Consider the following 12352-nt stretch of genomic DNA (forward strand, 5'->3'; position numbering starts at 1 on the left):
TGAAGTGCCTGTTTTCTGGGGTTTCTAAAAGTCTGAAATAAGCTTTCTGCAGCACCATTCTTGGTATTATCCTGGAGTTTTCCTTATTAGAACTCCCACCCTACCCTTGTAGGGTCCCCAGAGCCACCTAAGGCCACATTCTGAAATGTCTGTTTTTGGCACAGTCCCTGACACGTTTGTTTCTGATCTATTCAGGAATCTATGCAAGGGAGTTCAGATGAAACCGCAAACAGTGGTGAAGATGCCAGCAGTGGACCAGGGAGTAGCAGTGGGCACAGTGATGGCTCAAGCAATGAGGTCAATTCCAGTCATGCCAGTCAGTCTGCAGGCAGCCCGGGCAGCGAGGTTCACTCAGAGGACATAGCAGATATGGAAGCCTTAAAAGAGGAGGAAGAGGAGGAGGAGGAGGAAGAAGAGGAGCATTCTCACAACCCTTCAAAAAGCAGCAGAGCAGTTGACCTACAGAAGAGAAAATTGGAGTCTCAAGCGGGTATTTGTTTGGGGGATCCCCAGGGGACAGCGGATATAGGTGCAACAAGCAATGGCACATGCAAGGACCTGGTTTTTAATTCAGAGTCTGTTCAACCAGGTGATAGTCGCATTCGCATCTTGGATGCCTGCTCCCATTCCGAAGAGCCTGAGCACGACATGACGGGGGAGATCAGTGGTGGCCACATGCAAAGCTCGCACGACACCTGCATCGCCCGTAGTGGAGACTTCTTGGGAGAGGCTATCGGGAATGAGCTGTTCAACTGCCGACGGTTTATTGGTCCTCAGCATCACCACCACCACCACCACCATCACCACCATCACCACCACCACCATGAAGGGTATGTAGTTTTATAATTTTTCTAATTAAAACTTCTTTCTGTACAATCCAAATCGGGCAGATCTTTGAGGCACATAATTTGCAATTTAATTTGTATCTTAGTGATGGTTATTGGTTACTGTTTACATAAGTATCTGTTTTATTATGACAATAATTAATTATAATGGATTGACATCTTAAAGCGGGGGTTCACCCACACCGCCAAAAAAAAAAAAATATTAAAAACCAGCAGCTACAAATACTGCAGCTGCTGACTTTTAATACATGGCCACTTACCTGTCCAGGAGTCCAGCGATGTCGGCAGGGGACGCCGAGAACCCGCTAGGTTCTCTGCAGCTGCCGCCGCCATCCTGGGTGAGGGAATCAGGAAGTGAAGCGTTGCGGCTTCACTTCCCGGTTCCCTACTGCGCATGCGCGAGTCGCGCTGCGCGTCCCTTGTGGTCCCCGCTCTCTCCTGGGAGCTGTGTGTTCCCAGGAGACAGCGCGGTGGGGACAGGAAGAGGCATAGACTCCCATGGGAGTCTATGCCGGAAGTGGGTGCAAATACCTGTCTTAGACAGGTATCTGCACCCCCCTCCCCCCTGAAAGGTGCCAAATGTGACACCGGAGGGGGGGGAGGGTTCCGAAAAGTGGAAGTTCCATTTTTGTGTGGAACTCCGCTTTAAACCAGATTTATTGTTAACTGCATTAATTTTTTTATGTAACTTTTGCTTTGATAGTTTCAAACATATTACCAGGACAAGCATACACAAATCTCTCCTGATAAAATGTTATTTTTCAAAACAAAGCTTGCAAAGATTACAATGCTGCATTTTGTGATCATTTAACAGAACATTTCTCTCAGTTCTTTCACAAGCATTGTAATAAATGGGGCCAGTTCATACTTTCAGGCAAATAGACACATAGACCCATATAGCCATGAAGAGAGCTGCGTTTACTTCTCAGAGGTACAGGTGGTCCACATAGCCAGGCTATTCAAATCAATGGCAGGTGGACAGCTGTTCGGATCTTTAGACAAACAATACGTAGATATATGTTACGGTTTGCAAGTGGTTTACCGGAATTATGACTGAAGAGATCAGCCATAACCCCGGTTTTGTTTTTCCTCAGCGGCTAAAAGGGTCTTGAGCCGCTCGAATGCTTTCATAAGTGGCGTAACCCCCGCTGTTCACCAGTGTTTCTTGGACTTACCGTTTCCACTGTATTGGGGTATATATTGTCTTGTTTTTTTGTATAATTCATTAAAATTTATTTGTTCCAAAAAAAATACGTTAGAAAAACTGTTGCTCAAATACTGTGTGACATAAATAATTGCAACGATCTCCATTTTATTTCCTGGGGTCTCTATATAAAAAAAAAAAAACATCTATCTATTTATATATTATGGGGACTATAAGTAATTTTCTAGCAAAAGATATTGATTTAACCACTTCAGCCCCAGAAAGATTAATGACCAGGCCCTTTTTTGCAATACAGCACTGCGTCGCTTTACCTGACATTTGCACCGCCATGCGACGTTGTACCCATCACCTTTTGATCACCTCTGCAGTTTTTATTTTTTGCGCTATAAACAAAGACCAATTTAGAAAAGAAGAACTATTTTTTACTTTTTGCTAAAATAAATATCCCCCCCAAAAAAATGTCTTCATTGGTTTAGACCAGTGTGTATTCTTCTACATACTTTTGGTAAAAAAAAATCACAATAAGCGTATATTGATTGGTTTGTGCAAAAATTATAGCGGCTACAAAATAGGAAATAGATTTATGGCATTTTTATACATTTTTTTTTTTTATATTTTATTATTTTTCTTTTATACTAGTAATAGCTGTGATCTGCAGTTTTTAGCGGAATTGCGGCAGACAGATTTGACTTTTTTTATTTTTTTTTTTATTTTTTTTTTTTTTTGGGACCAGTGAAATTTATACAGTTATCAGAGCTAAAAATAGCCACTGATTACTGTATAAATGTCACTGGCAGGGAAGGGGTTAACGCTAAGGGGCGATCAAGGAGTTAACTGTGTTCCCTGGGTGTGGTCTAACTGTAGGGGGGATGGGCTACCTAGGACATGACAGAGATTGCTGTTCCCAATGACTGGGAACAGAAGATCTCTGACCTGTCACTAGGTAGAATGAGGAATTGCCTTGTTTACATTTCCCCCGTTCTGCTTCTGTACACCACAATCGCTGGTCATGGGCACGCTCCTGCGACACGTGCCTGCTAGCCTCCCTGCACAGACCGACATACACCTATGGTGGCTTGCGCAGGAGAGCCAACCTGCCGCAGTATAGTGACGGCGACCACTAGGAGAGCGCTCACTAGTGCCCTTGCAGCTAATTTAGAAATTCAAGCCTGTTGATGTAGTTCATTCCATCACAGAACTCTGTGAATGAATGACTTGGCCGTTTGGGCGGAGCCTTTTTTTTAAATTCTGATAGCTCATGCGGGGAAATGATTCCGTTGCCACAGGGAGGAGGGGAGCAGGAGGAGAGGAGGCGGGAGTTGGAATATATTGCATATTCCACCCGAACTACAGGTGGAACATGTAGCTTGTTCCAAAGGTGATCCTTTTTAAATGTATCCCTGAATGTTGGGCATCGGTCCTGCACGGATATATACTAAGGGATGCAAGTGAAAATCCACTCTGTTTTTGATTTGTGTAGTGGCATGTAGGTGCGCAAAGCACCTGTGCTCCTAGAGTGGATAAACATGGCCTTCTGCAAAGGGTGTAGGGTTCCATATACCCATGTGAATGAGGCCTTATACTTGGTTATGTACTAATCATTGTTGGCTTGCTTGAACAGAGCATTGTTATTACTGTTAGATCTGCCCAACTTGCCTTATCAATTCATCATTACACCATTTCTGTTTTTTTCCAGGCACATGGTAGATGACATGTTGAGTGCGGATGATGTGAGTTGTAGTAGCTCACAAGTAAGTGCAAAGTCTGAGAAAAACATGGCAGACTTTGATGGTGAGGAGTCTGGTTGTGAGGAAGAACTTGTACAGATTAATTCCCATGCTGAGCTGACCTCACACCTTCAGCAGCACCTACCTAATTTGGCTTCTATTTACCATGAGCATCTGAGTCAAGGTAAGAGTTGTTCTGTACTGCATCACTAGTGTAGTGTTTATATTGTATCATTACACATGCATGTGATCCATTTTTAAAGCAGGAAAGCTGCTAAATACAGAGATGAAATACATGTATGGTAGCTGTTTTATGTGCAGAAAGATATGTATTTCTATCCAACTTTTCCTTAGATTTTCACAGCCCAATCACACATCACAATCAGGTGGTTGAGAAAGTGTTCTCCCCTCCTCCATTGGCAGCCTTCTGACTGGACAGTGAAGGAGCAGCAACAAACTGATGAGGGTTATACCTTTGCTTGTTCTTCTCTCACCTCCTATCTGCATGTTGATTGTCACACACTTGCATGAAGCACCGCTGACTGGTTCCCAGTCCCCCTCCACCAATTTCTGTGTGAGTGGTGTAGTATAGGGAACTGCTAGTTAAATTTGTTATTTACACTAGTTTCATGCAAGTTTGAAGGGTCACTAAAGGCAATTTAATTTTTAAATAAACATTGTATATCCCCAAACCTTCTCTTCTTGAATTCCCCTGCCAGCGATCTTGGCTAGAGATGCACTGAAATTTCGGCAGTTGAAACAGATTGGCAGGAAATGTTTTTGGCATTTTGCCGATAGTGGTACCTAAAACGCATTTGATTTTGACACGATTTTGCTGCAATTTTACGCAGTGGGGCTTGGCCCTGCCCCCCCCTTTCTTCATTACAGCATTTGATTGACTGTAGAGATGGACTCAGGCGTGTTTGAGATCCTAGTCCCAACCCACCTGCCCATTCCCGCTAGGAAGCCGACACTGCACACCGCTAATCAGACAGTGAGACCTTTCCTGGTCCGCAGCTGCATGGATCGGGAAATGTCTCGCTGCCTGTGATTAGCAGTGTCGGCTTCCTGGCTAAGATCGGGCAGGTGGGTTGGGACTAGGATCCTGAACACACATGAGCCCATCTCTAATTGACAGCAGGCATTAGCCCAAGTCCCTGTGTGAAGAGAAAGAGAGGGGAGAGAAAGATGCAGCCATGCACAGTGCTGGATTTATTGAGAACTCTGTAGAATAAAAAAAATAGTTGTTTCTTTACTTTTTATTTATTTTTTTCTAATGTTGCCCGGTAATTATGCAACCATTTATCAAAAATATATAATCAATTTTAGAGCACACAAATGTAATACTCTAATTTTATGGTAAAATCTAAAATGGGGTGGCATTGAGTATATACAAAGCTAGATCTGTGGCTTAGTTGGTATACATTTTTTGACAGACTCTAATTTTAATATAAATATATATATATATATATATATATATATATATATATATATATATATATATATATATATATATATATATATATATATATATATATATATATATATATATATATACTGCACCATTTTTAATGTGCTTCCCTTACAATAACTTTAGGTTCCTAATATTAATAGGTTTAAAAATCAAGGAAAGTAATCGTACACAACATTCTCCAATTGTAAAGTAAAATTTAGTAATGCTGTGCTGTTGTATAGATTTGCTTTTTTTTTTTTTTTTTTTTTTTTTTTTAAATTTGGTATTTTCTGGCAACATATTTACTTTTTTTTTTCCCTTATTGGTTGTTCAGGTCCCTCTGTACATAAACACCAGTACACCAGTAATGCAGTGATGGACATCAACTTGGACAATGTTTGCAAGAAGGGAAATACTCTCCTTTGGGATCTTGTTCAAGATGAGGATGCTGTGAGTTCATGTGATAGAAGCAGTCAGAGAGCCCTGAATGCTCAAACATGGCATGTAACCAGCATCTGTTTGTATTCTGTAGGTTCACCTGTCTGAGGGTTTAATTAATGAAGCAGAGAAGCTTCTTTGTTCCTTGGTTTGCTGGTTTACGGACAGGCAGATTAGAATGCGTTTCATTGAAGGCTGCTTGGAAAACCTTGCTAATAACAGGTAGGTGAAACGTAAATATTTCACATTTATGGAGGTTACCCTAAATTTAAACGCAAAAATAAAGGTATAATCTCTGTGGAATAAGTTGTACAATGTATCTACAGCATAAACTTATGCTGCTCTGATTTTCAGTAACATGCTTGACCTTTGATTTAATTTTCGATAGCGTAGGTGTCAATTTCTCTGTCCTTTGTGTCCCATTGGAGATTTTCCTTCACTTCCTGTCACATAACGAAGTGGGAGGAAATCCCGCGAAGTGAGGAAATCTTTTGTTGCCACCAAAACTTGTGTCCCCATTGGAAGATTTCCCCTCCATTCCTGTTCTGGGGACTACCTCAAATTTAGTATTTGTTTTTATTTTTTATTTTTTCACTTTCGGTGATTATGCTAAACATGACAGAGAGGGTTGAAGTTACCTAACTGGGACACAGCAATGAAAACCTGACAGGAATTCTAATCACAAACTCTATACAAATCAAAAAAATTCTTGCCTTTTAGTTCTACTTTAACCTTGGTTTAAGTCGATGCCTGCAGAAGGATTGAACACTGGCAAGTATAAAAGTTGCAGGACAGCTCAAGATTATTCCCTCCTACCACCAGCATGCTTCAGTTTTTTTGCTAGTGGTCTAGGGGAATGGGCTTATTTTCTTCATCTGTTCTGGGAAAAGTCTAACAAATTTTTATCTTTCTGGTACAATATTTTTATTAAAGTATATTGAAAATTACAACCACGGTATTCCCACCCAGGGGACATAAACAGTAAGCACATTGTAGAACCACATAAGACCACAAACAGAATGTACCTACGAGTGTAAATGATAAAACCTAGGCCGTGGGGAGGGTCAACAGAGGGTGCCTGAGTCCTTGGGCCCAGGGACTGGAATAGGCATAGGGAGTGGACAACTTAGAGGGAGAAGACAAAACCTAAAGTGGACAGAAAATAAAATGAAAAAATTGGGGGTTTAGGGTGAGGGGAGGGAAAGAAGGAAGAATGAATCAAGATAATGAGGTGAAAAGTAGAAGGAAGCAAGGTCACAGAGAAAGAGGGGAGGAGGATTTCCCTCAGGCTGGGGGGTAGAAAACATTAACCACTTCCCGCCCGCCCTATAGCGGTTTGACCTCCGGGAAGTGGTTCCGTTATCCTGACTGGGCGTCATATGACGTCCAGCAGGATAGGGGCGCGCATCGCGGCGATCGGTGGAGCGGTGTGTCAGCCTGACACACCGATACAACGATCTTGGTAAAGAGCCTCCGGCGGAGGCTCTTTACCACGTGATCAGCCGTGTCCAATCACGGCTGATCACGCTGTCAATGGGAAGAGCCATTGATCGGCTTTTCCTCACTTGCGTCTGACAGAAGAGAGTAGAGGAGAGCCGATCGGCGGTTCTCCTGACGGGGGGGGGGGGGTCTGCGCTGATTGTTTATCAGCGCAGCCCCCCCTCGGATGCCCACACTGGACCAACAGGGATCACCACTAGGACCACCAGGGAAGGGGCAACATGTGGATGGCCAGGTATGTCCCCCATGGCCATCCACATGTGCCCAATCTGTGCCAATCAGTGCCCACAAATGGGCACTGATTGGCACCATTATGTTCCAGATCTGCCCAGCAATGCCCCCAATATGTTTTATAGGTGCCACCTGTCATTGCCCATCGGTGCCACCTGTCATTGCCCATCGGTGCCACCCATAAGTACTTATCGGTGCCACCCATAAGTACCCATCGGTGCCACCCATAAGTACCCATAAGTACCCATCAGTGCCACCCATAAGTACCCATCAGTGCCACCCATAATTACCAATTAATGCCGCCTATGATTGCCCATCGGTGCCACCTTTGAGTGCCCATCAGTGCCGCATACCAGTGCCACCTATCAGTGCCCGTCAGTGCCACCTCATCGGTGCCCATCAGTGCCTGTCAGTGCAGCCATATCAGTGCCCGTCATTGAAGGAGAAAACTTACTTATTTACAAAAAATGTTAACAGAAACAAAGAAAAACTTGTTTTTTTTATTTGTTGCACAAAAAATAAAAACCGCAGAGGTGATCAAATACCACCAAAAGAAAGCTCTATTTGTGGGAACAAAATGATAAAAAATGTGTTTGGGTACAGTGTAGCATGACCGCGCAATTGTCATTCAAATTGCGACAGCGCTGAAAGCTGAAAATTGGCCTGGGCGGGAAGGTGTCTAAGTGCCTGGTATTGAAGTGGTTAATTAGGGAACCACCTTGGGGTCCACACCTTAAGAAATTTGGCGTGGGAGTAACTAATTTTTTATCTTGAATCAAAGCTCTCAATATCACTGGTCTCTGGGTTGCAACTGTCCAACATGGCCTATCCTCAGATTGGCCTTTAGAGTGCCGCAATCTGACCCTGCTGCACTGAGCATTGTGGCACCAGCCTGGATATGACATTTGGTCACTGGGTTCCGTATAACATGCTCTCCAAGACCCCAGGTAATTACCTAATTAGCTGCAGAGCGGTTTGCATTGCCTCAGAGCTTGCCTGGTCTCCTAAGGCTTGTTCTTGGAGTAGATGCAGATGTGGTACTCTGACCTGATAGACTCCTGGCAGATGTGCTGTTGGCTCTGTGAGATTGTTTGGATCATCTTTTTCAAAGACAGATTTATCATCCTGCCTCAGTCTCTGTCTAATCGCCACTCATCATCACTCACCACTAATCATTGGTGTGTCAAATCGACATTCGTTTTTAACCGCAATGAAAATTTGAAGGAGCAGGAGGGACAATTTTTCTCAAACAAATTTCTAGCAGTGTGGTTTTCAGCAAAGTCATTCATTCTGATATCAAATGTTCGAAAGATTTTCTGTGCTTTTAACGACATTCGAATATTCTGAGAATTTTTGTACAAATTTTCCTAAGACTTTTACGAACCGTTTTTTCATTCAAAATTTTACCCATCTATGGCTAGCTTAATACGTTCTAATCTGACCGTAGATACAGTACGTGAGTAAGTGCCTTCGCACAAGGATAGGGAGTTTGTTTACTGGCCAGATCACCAGGTGAAAATTAAAGGCAAAAACCTGAAACAAAAAAAACGAATGTAGCCACTACATCCAAGGACTGGTAAGCTGCAATAGTTTTGGTCTTGGGTCTAGAGTATGTTTTAAAGATCATCAAAATCCCCACTGCTGAGTTCTTGAGCCTGCCTCCTCCCATAATAATGTATTCTTCGTCTTGATTTTGTAGTCCTCCAGAATGTAAAGTGACTGAGACTACCTATAATTGTCTGGGCAGGCAATGCTAGAAACTCAGCTGATCATATACACAGGGTCCCAGAAACCATTTATGAAGCTGGTGCTCAGCTAATAATATTCGTTTTCATGGAACTGGCTGTTTTAATTGACCTTTTTAAAGCGGGGTTTCACTGTCTCCACATATTTTTTTGGGGGGGGGCAAAATGACAATGTTTAATATATATAAATATTGAACTTACTCGTTCCGGTTTTAGAGCTTACTGCTCTCAGTTTTCTCCAATAAAAAAAAGTTATAAAATTTCCTGCTGCCGGTTTTCTTCTTGCCTGTGGGCATGTGAAGCCCACAGGCATCCTCTTCCGGGATACGGTGCTGCTGATCGACCAGCATGCACCGCCCGTTCTATCCCCGATCTCGCGCATGCGCAGTAAACAGAAATCGTAGCGCCATCAACGTCTGTTGATATCACGCGAGATTTCACGGCGGGTCTCCGCACTGACTCCTGGGATGAATGACATGAGATCCCAGGAGACAGGGCGGCGATCATAGGAAATGACGCGGATACCCGCAAAATCCCCGCCCACAGCCGCAGGGACGGAAGACAGGCCAGGCCACTTATCTTAAGGTAGGAAAAAAAAAAAAATGATGTCCATATAGCACTCAGTGCTATATTTTGAAGCCACGGAGCGAAAGTGTAAAAAATGAGTGAAGATCCGCTTTAAGTACCGCAATGATTTGAGTTATGTCTGTCCTGCATGTCTTAATACTTCATACATAGATATGTGAGCTAAGAATCCACCAGTAAATTATTTTAATTTTTTTCTCCTTTTGTCATTTTTAGGTCTGTTGTTGTGTCTCTAAGACTTTTACCTAAATTATTTGGGACCTTTCAGCAGTTCGGGAGCAGTTATGACACCCACTGGATCACAATGTAGGATTTAAAAAAAATTTTTTTTAATGTTATTTTAGTAGATATGTAGTGTATATGAACTACACATTTTATCAGTTCATTAAAGTGGTAGTAAACGCCTTAATGTGATTTTTACCTACAGGTAAGCTTATAATAAAACTTACACTGTTTAGTAGATATTCCTGTGAGCCATAGCCAATGACATCACTGCAGCATTCACTCTGAAGGAATGGCATACCCGTGCCATTCCTACAGAGCTGCGTGCCACGGCAGGGACTCCGGCACCCATGAGTGGGAGGGGACGTCATTGCGGCATGGCCATTCAAGTGGCCACAGCCCTCCAACCTGGAAGGAAGACCAGGTGAAAGCCTCTCCAGCGGTGACGGAGAGCCGCTGGAGGGCTTCGTTTTAATGCAAGTCTTTCATAATGTGCTGGTATGCGATGCATACTATCACATTATGCTCTTAACTTGCAGGAGAATGTTTTTATTTTTTTGTAACCCAGACTTTATTACCACTATTTAATTTTTTTAAAATTGTACTTTTATGGTTAAGGCCCAAATTTGGGTAGAAAAAATATTTTTCTCGTTCGTTCGTTGACAGACAGCGCTCCATTATTCAGAACCATAGGGTTATATCGCCCCCTACAGGAGTAGGACACTAGGCAGAAAAAGAGACTTGGCTACGCCTATGGGCAGTCCTAGGTGGTATACACCCGTCTCTGCTATAGTCCTTACGTTTTATTTTTTTTTCTGCCTAGTCAAGAGTAAGGACCTAGTTCCCTGCCGGGATCTCTGGTCCTTGCAATTTTTTGTTTTTGCTTTTTAAACTTTTGGATTTTTTCCTGAGATATACAATCAACTGCCGGACTGGGCGACGGGCTGGTTAATCTAGATTCAGTGGTCCCCCCCAGTCTGGCCAGTGAGCGCATGCAGACCGCAGCTCCGCCCTAGGTCAGCCGCGACATAGACTGAACGGGGGCTGACTGTGCGAGTTAAACGTCTCGCGAGGTTGCATATGAGCGGATTTCAGCCTGTATTGCAGCGTTCCTCCCCCCCACTTCGGTGACAAGGAGGATCTGTCTGGGAGTGTTACCCGCGCGCTTCGCTGGATCGGTAAGTAAGGGGCCCCCTCCTTTTCTTCCCTGGAGTGGTGTGGGGCACGGGTACTCCCTGGGGTGGTCGGTCCCTCTGGGGTTCTCCACACCCCCCCCCCCCCCCCCCCTCCCTGGGTGAGTCCCAGGTCTCTGGCCTAGGTGATTTGGACACACTGTCCACTCCCAGCCCCCCCCCCCCCCGGGTTGTCACTATGGGGGGGGGGGTACACCTTGGCTGGATGATTGGGCCTGGGAGACCAGGCATTCACGGATCCGCGACCCCTGCGCGGCCCTCCACTAATTTAGGCTGCGGCTTTGGGGTCTACCAAACGGGCGACATGTTGGGCGGCGGAGGCCACCGCTTTCCGTTGCGGGCATTCGCCCTCCATTCCTCAGCTCTGCTTGGTCCGGTCCCCCCATGGACCTATGAATTTGTGGTGGGTGGCTGAAAATTTAGGCCGTGACTTTGCGGCCTTTACTAGTCCACGCAGCCATGCCGGACGGTGCTGTGGGGGCTCTGAGGATGACCCCCTTCTAGGGGGTTCTTTATGTGGGCCTTCCGTAGGCACCTCCTGTGCAGGGCCTTAGCGGACGCTCCCCTATGAAGGGTCCAGTGGTGCCCCCTGTGCGGGATATCAGCCGGTGCCCCTATGAGAGGGGTACAGTGGTGTCCCCTGTGCTGGGGCTCAGCCAGTGCCCCTGTTAGGGGTCCAGTGGTGCCCCCTGTGAAGAGCCTCTGTCAGCGCCCCCTGTGCGGGGCTTCAGTGACTCCACTGTGCGGGGCCTAAGGCAACGGAGGTCTCAGCCGGCGGCCCCATCTGAGTTCTTTGTGTTTTCACCGGTGGCACTTAGCCTAGTAAATGGCACCCCCCCACCCTCCCCTGCCTCATCAGTCTTGACTGCTCCTATATCTGGCTCTGCCGCCGTGGACGTGGCCCACCCTGTGGGGTTGGTGGCCACACTCCCTGTTCTGTCAGTGAGAATGTTCCTCCACAACTGCAGTGGCGCACAAGAAAGTGCTGGTTGTTGCTCTTATTACATCTGTACGGAAAACTTTGAAGATGGAGGATGCAGCTGTGGAGGTGCCAGTCCCCTTGGCACCCATAAACTGTCTTGCACGGCAAAAGCGCTCCCTCCTATTTTGGAATATTTGTCTGTAAAGACTGGAAGTGTCCAAAGCACCCCTTTGTGTTTCCAAAGACGCTTTGCTGTGAGGTACCCCTTTGTGGGGTCCCTCCTTTAAAGAGTGGACTGTTCTACCAATAGTGGATGCCCCTGTCTC

General features: G+C 44.9%; 1 protein-coding gene across 4 annotated transcripts in view; it reads left to right on the plus strand.

The window, feature by feature from the left end:
• USP34 (ubiquitin specific peptidase 34) overlaps nt 1-12352 on the plus strand; it is a 317003-nt gene that overhangs the window by 100339 nt on the left and 204312 nt on the right. For 3 of the 4 annotated variants that reach the window (XM_073628084.1, XM_073628086.1, XM_073628085.1), the window contains exons 14-18: nt 196-830; nt 3707-3921; nt 5525-5640; nt 5723-5850; nt 9906-9995. In XM_073628084.1, the coding sequence (XP_073484185.1) occupies nt 196-830; nt 3707-3921; nt 5525-5640; nt 5723-5850; nt 9906-9995 (1184 nt within the window). The remainder of the gene's footprint in view (nt 1-195; nt 831-3706; nt 3922-5524; nt 5641-5722; nt 5851-9905; nt 9996-12352) is intronic. The other variant, XM_073628088.1, reaches the window with a different exon arrangement.

The sequence above is a fragment of the Aquarana catesbeiana genome, linkage group LG04, assembly GCF_042186555.1.
Source record: "Aquarana catesbeiana isolate 2022-GZ linkage group LG04, ASM4218655v1, whole genome shotgun sequence".
NCBI classification, from domain to species: domain Eukaryota; kingdom Metazoa; phylum Chordata; class Amphibia; order Anura; family Ranidae; genus Aquarana; species Aquarana catesbeiana.